At 44.3% G+C, this 9,434-nt stretch overlaps 2 protein-coding genes across 7 annotated transcripts in view; both read left to right on the top strand.

Annotated features, from left to right (window-relative positions):
- Positions 1-2,862, top strand: part of ATP6V0A4 (ATPase H+ transporting V0 subunit a4) — a 71,048-nt gene extending 68,186 nt beyond the window's left edge. For all 4 annotated transcript variants that reach the window (XM_070788219.1, XM_019959156.2, XM_019959157.2 and 1 more), the window contains 2 exons: positions 716-887; positions 2,121-2,862. In XM_070788219.1, the coding sequence (XP_070644320.1) occupies positions 716-887; positions 2,121-2,214 (266 nt within the window). In that variant the 3' untranslated portion in view covers positions 2,215-2,862. The remainder of the gene's footprint in view (positions 1-715; positions 888-2,120) is intronic.
- A 115-nt stretch (positions 2,863-2,977) lies between these two features.
- SVOPL (SVOP like) overlaps positions 2,978-9,434 on the top strand; it is a 106,943-nt gene continuing 100,486 nt past the window's right edge. For 2 of the 3 annotated variants that reach the window (XM_070788221.1, XM_070788220.1), the window contains exons 1-2: positions 2,978-4,429; positions 5,773-5,904. The gene's annotated coding sequence lies outside the window, so the exon portion shown is untranslated. The remainder of the gene's footprint in view (positions 4,430-5,772; positions 5,905-9,434) is intronic. The other variant, XM_019959155.2, reaches the window with a different exon arrangement.

Below are 9,434 nucleotides of genomic sequence, written 5' to 3'. Positions count from 1 at the left end.
ATCTCCCTGGAAGGGGGAGTGAGAGGACTCTTTGGTGTCTCTTCTTATAAGGGGCACTAATGCCATCATGAGGACTCTACCGTTATGACCCCATCTAACTCTAATAATTTCTTTTTTTTTTTTTAAAGGTTTTTTTGATGTTAACCATTTTTAAAGTCTTTATTGAATTTGTTACAATATTGCTTGTTTTATGTTTTGGTATTTTGGCTGCAAGGCATGTGGGATCTTGGTTCCTCAATCAGGGATCGAACCTTTGGCCCTGGTTTTGGAAGGCAAAGTCTTAACCACTGGACAACCAGAGAAGTCCCCCAATTCACTTCTTAAAGGCCCCATCTCCCAAGTACCATCCCTTGGGGGTTAGGGCTTTAATATATGAATTTGAATTCAGTACATATTAAATCGTATTACACGTATTCTTTTGTGTTTCGCTTCTTTGGCATAAGATGTTCCTTCATGTTGCTGCCAGTAGCTATGGTTTGCTCACCTTCACTGGTGAATAATGTGCCATCATACACTTGTCCTCTTGATGGAAACTCCTCCAAAACTGCTGTAGATGACCGTAGGCAGGTAACCTAGGGTGTAGATGCCCACGTTCTCCACTTGGGAGCGGAGTTGCCGAATTGTAGGGTGTACAGATCCAGGATTACTGTATGAGAGTAATCTGCATTTGCCCAGTAAACCACGTGGTTGAGAGTGTTTCTCTTGTGTCTGGCAGAACTGTCTGAAGTGCTCTGGACAATGGTGATGCACATTGGCCTTCGCACGCGAGGCTGGGGAGGACTCGTTGGGGTCTTCATCATTTTTGCCGTGTTCGCTGTTCTGACGGTAGCCATCCTTCTGATCATGGAGGGCCTCTCTGCTTTCCTGCATGCCCTGAGGCTGCACTGGTATGACCTGCTTGTAGAGTAGACGCTCACTCGGGAAAGAGGGTGGATGGGAGGGAGGGCTAGCTGACTGGGTTCAAATCCTGACCTGTTGTGTGACATTAGCAACTCCTGCGCCTTTTCGGAACCTTAATTTAGTCCCTTCTTGGTGTAATACCAAATGATGTCTTATATATACACACACACAGTGACTGCTCTAGAAGACACGTTAGTTCCCATTCACTCCTTTTAAATGTTCATTTGTTATTATAATTGGCTTCATAAGGGACACCCCAACTGTTGGTAAGATGACGGATTGGAAAGGCTCACAGAGGGAGATGCTGAGCAATTCTGGGCTCTCTGGCCCTTGTTGCTGAGTGTGGGAATTATACCAACAGAACAGGCAAATAGTTCTTGGAAAAGGGAAACTCAAGGAGGGTACCCCCCAGGAGGAGGGCTCTCACTGGAGGCCCTTGACATGCATAGATGTGTCCAGAGGCAATTGGCCATCACTGGACTGATGAATATGCAAACATTTGCTTAGGCTTCTGTTTCTCTCCCGGGTCACTTTTCAGCCAAGAATTTTGGGTATGTCTTCTCTACTGAAGCATCAGGTTTCCCATACGTCCTGGCCAGACTCTCAGCTTCACTGAGGCTTCCTCCCTCCATCTGTGGCCACTGTTCATAAAGAAAAGGTTTTCCATCTCACCTGTTGATTTGAGAGAATCATAGCCTTCGCTGCCTGAGGCTATAACATTATATTTACCCATGTCATTAAAGAAATGAACTCTGCAACATAATAACACAGAAGTGACCATTTGTGGTATCTGTTATGTAAGTTATAAAAGTGTAAGTCAAGGCTCTGGTGGTTCTGCAGTTAGGTAAGCCCCACAGTTTAATATTAGGATAGAAGCAAACCGCCTGTACCACATGGTGGTACGTTGTCCCATGACCATCTCTTCAGACAGTGCTGCCCAGAAAGGACTTCCCTGGTGGTTGGGGATCTGGGGGAGGTTGTGCTGTGGTCCCTGAGGTCACTAGTAAAGGCCTGGAGAAAATGGGGGGCAGAGAAGGTGTCAGGGGGAGGCAAGAGAAGGGTTTGAAAATAAAGCCCCGAAACCCCAGGATTCCTATGGTGGCTGCCAGGGGTGCCTTCCTCGCCTGGGGCTTGATTTTACACTCTTTCCGCTTCTCCCTTCCGGCTGCCAGCCTCTCATTTCTGTGTTCAATTCCCCTTCTCCTTGCCCCCAACAACAGGGTGGAGTTCCAAAACAAGTTCTACACCGGGGCTGGTTACAAGTTCTCTCCATTCTCCTTCAAACAAATCCTGGATGGGACAGCTGAGGAGTAGCTGCACGTCTGGAGGCTGTGGCCACCTGTCTGGCCACCTCCTGTTCCAGTCTCTGTGCCAATGAAAGAAGTTTCGTCTTGTCTTTAAAGTCAGCCTGCGCAAGGCCATCAATGAAATGATTGTTCTCACTAACTGGAGGCAGGAAGCCCTGTATTATTTATCTGTAAGCCCTGGGATTTGATATGACTTCACCATGTCATAGAGAAACTACACGGGCAAGTCATTTCAACTTGGAGCCTGTTGTCAAATACTAAAATGATTGCAATGAGGGGAGTGGGAGTGCCAAACTCATGTTTTCATGTAATTAAACTTTTGGGGCATTCACTCTTTCTTTAAGATTTTTTTTAAAGAAAACTATTCTGTAAAATTGAGTACTGATAATGATAGGCCAAAGCTAAACAATAGAGTTATACAAACAAATCCTAGGGAAGGATTATGTTTTTTTTTTTTTAATTCCTCATTTCCTCCTTCCTCAAACACCTTCTTTTCCTTGTCTGGGGCTAAACTTTACAGGATTAGGAACTTTCTCATGAATTTTCACTCCAGGTGAGGAAGAACAGATAATATTCTCTGCTGAGAGGGAGGGCTGGCCCCGGTGTGGCTCTCTGAATCATTAAATCCTGTGGAATGAAGTGTGACAACCTTCAACAGTGATTTTGTTTATTCTCAATGCGCATTATGCCGGGGTAACTGGGGAAAGGGATCCACAGGCTTCAGCGGGTTCTGGAAAATGGCTTGCAGGGAAGGAGATGGCCGGAGAGCCTGTCCTGATGCTTTCTGGGTCAGTTGGCCCCAGAGTCATTTCTTAGGCACCCACATTGGCAAACTTCCGAGAGCCAGGTGTAGAATAACATGTGTTCTGTCAACTAGTCTGAAGGGCCTTTATCCAGATTCATTACCGTCTTTATGGTAACTATGGGGCTCTCAGGTAACTCAGTGGTAAAGAATCCACCTGCGAATGCAGCAGATGCAGGAGATGTGACCCCTGGGTTGGGAAGATCTACTGGAGAAAATGCCAACCTGCTCCAGTATTCTTGCTTAGAGAATCCCATGGACAGAGGAGCCTTGAGGGCTACCGTCCACGGGGTCACAAACAGACACCACCGAGCACATGGTAACTCTATGGGTAGAGTTAAGTGTCATTAACAATGGTGTCATGCTTTATAGTTTACAGAGCACTTTTACATAGCCTCTAACTCATAATCAGATTTCAGAGGATCTGACCAAACGCAAAATCATCTTTTGGACAGATCTTTTTTTTTTAAGCTCCCATTGGCCTCTCTGCACTGTGGGGTTGACTGGTGCTCATGGACGTGTCCATGTCACCTTCCACTTCAAGTGTCACGACTTGTCCAGCACAATTTAAGGCACAGTTAGGTGCTCAACAAGGATTACTTTAGTGATTAAAACAGGCTGAGCCCAGGCATAATAGTTGGAGTCAGAAGATGTGTATCTGAGTTCCCACTTTGGTACTTCATCAGGTGTGCGCTTGGGCAGGAAATGGAGTTGTTCCTCTCATTGCCAAACTGTAAATAGCACTCTCCACCCCGGGGTTGGGGAGGGAGGTGCGGTCATGGAGCAGCAGGTACGGACGAGGTGTTCGGCCAATGGCACCGGTGGAAGGAGAGGACAGACTGAAGCTGTGTGTAAGTGGCAGTTGTAAGTCCATAAGTCCCCATGCTGCCAAGGTCACCAGATGGCTTCAAGGTTCTCAGTTCATCACTCTTCTCAATGGCTATCTAAAAATCTGTGATGCGTAGGTGAATCACAGTCTTTTGCCCTGTATTCTAAACAGTGATGACTGTGAGAACAGGTGTGAAGGAGCAAAACTGTCTCTTCTGCCCCTTGCCTGGACCCCTGCTCTTTCAGAAATTCACAGTCTCTCTGGGATCGATATAACAGTTTCCTCCAAGGATTGGCAGTCTCTTTCTCAATGAGAGATGTAATTTCCTCTTTAAAAAGGGATTGGGTGAAGGGCTGCTGAGAAGAGGGTGTGACCTGAATGTCACTCATTAGCCCAGGATGCAGGGTTGTTCTTCAAAGAATCTGTTCACGGAACTGAGCCGAAAGGAGGAGAGAAGATCTGAGAGCCGGGCTTCTTGGAAAGGGAAGTCCAGAAGCCCGCAAGAGGCCCCAGCTTCTGTGTAAGACTTGGGTGCAGTAAGGTAGAGAAAAAGAGCTCGAAACAGGAAAGTTTTCCAGGAAGTATACAGAGGTAAGAAACTCTGACGGGCAACATAGTTCTGGGTTTTTTCCTGCTCTGGGGGGGCTTAGGGTATTTGACCATTAGTGCTTGGCTGAATACAGATGAAGTATAACAATTTTGCTCTTCTTACTGATGATATTGCCAAACAAATTACATCACACACACACAAGTTCAGTTTTTTTTTCTTTTTTTAATTTTATTTTTAAACTTTACAGTATTGTATTAGTTTTGCCAAATATCAAAATGAATCCGCCACAGGTATACTCGTGCTCCCCATCCTGAACCCTCCTCCCTCCTCCCTCCCCATACCCTCCCTCTGGGTCGTCCCAGTGCACCAGCCCCAAGCATCCAGTATCTTGCATCGGACCTGGACTGGTGACTCGTTTCATACATAATATTATACATGTTTCAATGCCATTCTCCCAAATCTCCCCACCCTCTCCCTCTCCCTCTCCCACAGAGTCCATAAGACTGATCTATACACCAGTGTCTCTTTTGCTGTCTCATACACAGGGTTACAAGTTCAGTTTTTAAAAGCTCTACATGGCCCAATCATCTCTGGCTAAAAAATTAAGCACAGCAAAATGCAATAGAATAAAATGTCCATTAATGAAACCTGAACTCCTTCTGAGTCCTGGAGTTTCACAGTGAATCCCTAATGTGTCAGTTCTTTGAAGGCGGGCAATGATTACTTTCCACTGAAAATTTTCAGGAGTGATAGTGAAGGATGTGGAGCGTCTTCCCCCACGTTAATCCATATTCTTTTGAATTGGTCTGACAGGTTGCCCATCCACCATGCATCCACCAGTCCCTCCATCCATCACTCCATCTCTCCCTCTATCCATCCATCTGTCCAACCTCTTTCTAGGCTAGAAGGGATTTAGAATGACTTAGGGAGCCGAAGAACAGAAAATGCCAACTCAGCTCTTCCAAAGTTCCATTTCAGCATTAAGATTACAAGCTCTATCTCTCAGTAACATTTCTCACTCATATCCATCTCTGAAGCATTTTGTCCTGTTTATGAAAGCTTATTTTATGAAACTGTGGCAGAAACTCAAGAAAACAGAGAATACTTTCCTTATCTGTTAACTTCAAGTTAATATTTGAGTGTCCTCTTAATGACTTGGAGTGTAAGCCCCTTTATAATTCACAAATGTGAATACCAAAATCCTAAAAATATCCTATCAACACCCCTGCGCCCCCCGCCCCCCACCAGCATGTCCCCACCAAAGGAATCTTGCTGTTGAAGGCCTTGTATAACTTACCAGGGCAGGAATGAGGACTTTTTCTGTTGCAGGTAGTTGGTATATATATATATATATATTTTTTTTTTTCCCCCCCCCACCCTTTAGCAACCTCCACTGACGTAGAGAATGCATCTGAGTCTTGACCATCTTCAAGGGCTGGTCTTGCATTTGAGCCAAGACGTCTTCAAGACAGACTGATATTACAGTCGGTGAAACTGAACAGCTTCACTCCTTTGAGTGAGTCACACAGGACTGCCCGCTTTTTTGTCCAGCATCTCACCCCTGCAGCAGCTAGTTTCTTCCGTATTCAAAAGATCTTTCTTTCTGTAAAATACACTGATTTTACAACTGAAAGCAATGTACAACAAGATCATTTTTAGTGAAAATTAATCCATTTTGTTTTGCTCTTCGTAAGCATAAGGTGATTGAAAGGGGTGGATGTTGTGTTAAATATCTGATTGGAGTTTTTTGGGTCTTATTTTCCAATAGGCATATGGCACGTGTGAGGTCTTCCTAACACCACTTAAGTTGACTCCTGAAGTGCAATCAATCTATTTTAGGAAGCAAGCTACCCCTCCCTTCCAGTTTGGATAGTCTTTCATTTGAGTCCTAGGTGTTCTCTTGTTGGCTGAATATTAGAAATAATTGCCTTTGGAGAAATACATATTTGATAACTCTGTAGATGCTTAACTTACCCTGAGTGTATCTGACTTGTGACTGTGGTGAAATTTTAGAAATTTTGTTGGTACTTTGATGAGAAACAGTGCCAGCATGAGTGCTTGTGTTGCGGTGGGCACTGTGTCATATTACACAAGCATCATTTCATTTAATCCTCATAATGCACTTAAGAAACTTTATCAGCTGAAAATCACACATACCTGGCTAGTCTGAGTATACTGGTGTTTACAATTAATCATAGCTAGTTACAGACTTCTTTATTCCTTCTCTACTCCACTGCTTCACTTGACTAGCCTAAAGAAAACACACAGACATACAAACAAAAAAGAGAGCTTTCTTTTATCCCCAGGGAAAACACGTCTGGAGGTGAACAGTTCAAAGCTGTAGAAGAGCTCCGCGTCATGGTCGTCAGGTCCCAGGCTCTTTTCTAGCTTATGCTCAGACTTAGCTGAGAGTTTCCATCTTTCCAACTTCATATTTGTATCACCACCCATAATGGCTGCTGAAGCACCAACCATCATGTCTCTGTGACCCAGGGAGGAGACAGGGGCAAAAGAGGACTTTCTCAGAAGCCTTCCCCAGCAACCTCAACCTGTATCTCAGTGGCCAGCCCACAAGCAAGGTTCAGGGAAGACTTGTCACTGGGAGGGCAGCAGGCTGCTTCTGAAGATAGAGGGTATTATTTTTATTTTCAGACGAGGGAACAGAAGAGTTTCAGCCGCTATGTCACCATGGCTACTGACTTACTTTTCTCCCTCCCTGCTTCCTCTCACCCTTCCTTCTCCCTTCTTCCCTCCTTGTCACCTCTAATTCCTCTTCTCCCCTTTTCTTCCTTCTCTCCATCCCTTTCCCCTTCCCTTTCCTTCCCTCCTTTATCCTGCCTTTTCTTTCCTCCTTCCCCTTCTCTCCTTCTTCCCTCTCTCCCTCTTCTCTTCTTCCTTTCTTCCATCTTCCTATGTTTAATTTATGGCTTAGATGGTAAAGAATTCACCTGTAATGTGGGAGATGTGGGTTCGATCCCTGGGTTTGAAAGATCCCTGGAGGAGGGCATGGCAACTCACTACAATATTCTTGCCCAGATAATCCCCATGGGTAGAGGAGCCTGGTGGGCTACAGTCCATGGAGTCACAAAGAGTCAGACCTGACTGAGCGACTAAGCACACACACATACACACACACACACACACAGAGGATACCTAAAGATTTTAATTTCTATAACTTGGTTAGTTACTACAGAAGTGAACAATTTTCCAGTTTTATTTGCAATTTCTGTTGGGAATTGCCTGGTTATATAATGTGCTCGTTATTCCACTAGGACCTTAACATTCTTTTTCTTGAATTTATGGTTTATATCAACTACAGACACCTATTACCTATATAATGGCTCTTCTTGTTCTTTTAATTTTTGAAATTATGCTAAAAAATACACATAAAATTTACCTTTGCAGCAATTATAAAGCGAACAGTTCAGTGGCATTTAGTTTTATAATTTAGTTACACAATATTGTGCAACCACCAGCACTAGCAATGGGGGCTTTCTGTGCCCGGCCACCTTGTAGACTTGTGGCCAGTCAATGACTTGATTGTTTCCAGGTCAAGAGCCTATCCTGACCCAGGAGGTCAAGGACAGTGATGGAGGGCAGGTGGGGCTCATGGCTCAGGGGTCAGTGACTTAGGGAGCCCTATGACACATCAACTGTGCATCTTCATTGGTTCATTTCTTCCAGAATTTTCATGGTAACAGACATAGCCTTTCTAAAAATTAAATAATTCAGAAAAGTATAAAAGGAAGTAAGAAAAAGCCACCCTAAATTCTACCAGCCAGGTAATTCTTTCCTCACTTTTTCCTCTTGGCCAAATCCTCGTCCTTCTGATCTCAGTCCTTCAGGACTGGCTGCCCTAGGTCCCAGGACTGGGCAGAGCAGGGCCTCCCTTACGTTGCCAGAGCAACCTCTGCCTACCACCCCTGGGCCACGTGGCTCCCACCTGAATACTTGACTTTATCCCCCGTTTGTAAGTACTTTGGGGACAGGAACCCTTTTCACTATATTTTATTGTCTGATACATGGTGGTGTTCAATAAATATTTGTTGAAAGACAAAACACAGTTTCAGACATATCTCCTGAAATTTCTATGTAAGTACATATTTAAATGAAATTTTATGAACTGGGATCATTGAATATGTGCTTTAGGTACATATATTTGGGGAAATACTTTTTAGCACCAAATAGACTTTCACCTAAGAGCTTTTAAATGGCATTCTGTTGTAAGAGTGTTTTGTAGTAAAATTTGTTTGGTCACTCCTCGACAATCGGCGTTAAAATAACAGTGTGCTGCGTTTTCATACACGCTATCTTCATCTACCTTTTTGATTACCTCATTAGGATGAACCCGAGAAGTGAAACTGCTTAGTCAACATTCTTTCATCTTTGCCCACCTGCCTTCTGGGAAGGTTGTAGCCGTGTACTCTCCTATCAGTGTCAGTGCCTGTTTCACTTACCCTGGGTAGTGTTGTTTTTTGTTTATTCTGGTTGCACCGCACAGCATGTGGGATCTTAGTTCCCAACCAGAGATGGACCCTGCACGCCCTCCATTGGAAGCAGAGAGTCGTAAGCAGTGGACCACCAGGGGAGCTCCTACACTGGGTATAATTGATCTTTTGTATTTTTTCAAATTCAATAGAGGAAAATGGTGACTTGTTTTAATTTGAGGGCATGGTTCTTGTCATATCATGGAAAGCAAATATTATGATTCTCTTCTTCAGTCAAGAAATAGATGAGGACTTTGCTGGCCATCCAGTGGCCAAGGCTCTGTGCTCCCAATGCAGGGGGTTCGGGTATGATCCCTGGTCAGGGAACTAGATCCTACATGCCACAACGAAAGATCCCGAGTGCCGCAGTGAAGGTTGACGATCCAGTGCTGCAACTAAGACTTGGTGCAGCCGAATACATTAAAGAAAAGAAACATGAAATAAAAAATGTGAATCTCCTTTCCCGCGATCAGCTTTAATTCAAGAGATACTCTGAAGCAATTATCATGGACCTGACAGCTTTTGCCAGGCTGTGATGAATCACTTTGCTGATAAGAGA

Source organism: Bos indicus, chromosome 4 (genome assembly GCF_029378745.1).
Source record: "Bos indicus isolate NIAB-ARS_2022 breed Sahiwal x Tharparkar chromosome 4, NIAB-ARS_B.indTharparkar_mat_pri_1.0, whole genome shotgun sequence".
Classification (NCBI taxonomy): domain Eukaryota; kingdom Metazoa; phylum Chordata; class Mammalia; order Artiodactyla; family Bovidae; genus Bos; species Bos indicus.
This window is presented reverse-complemented; position numbering and strand designations above follow the sequence as displayed.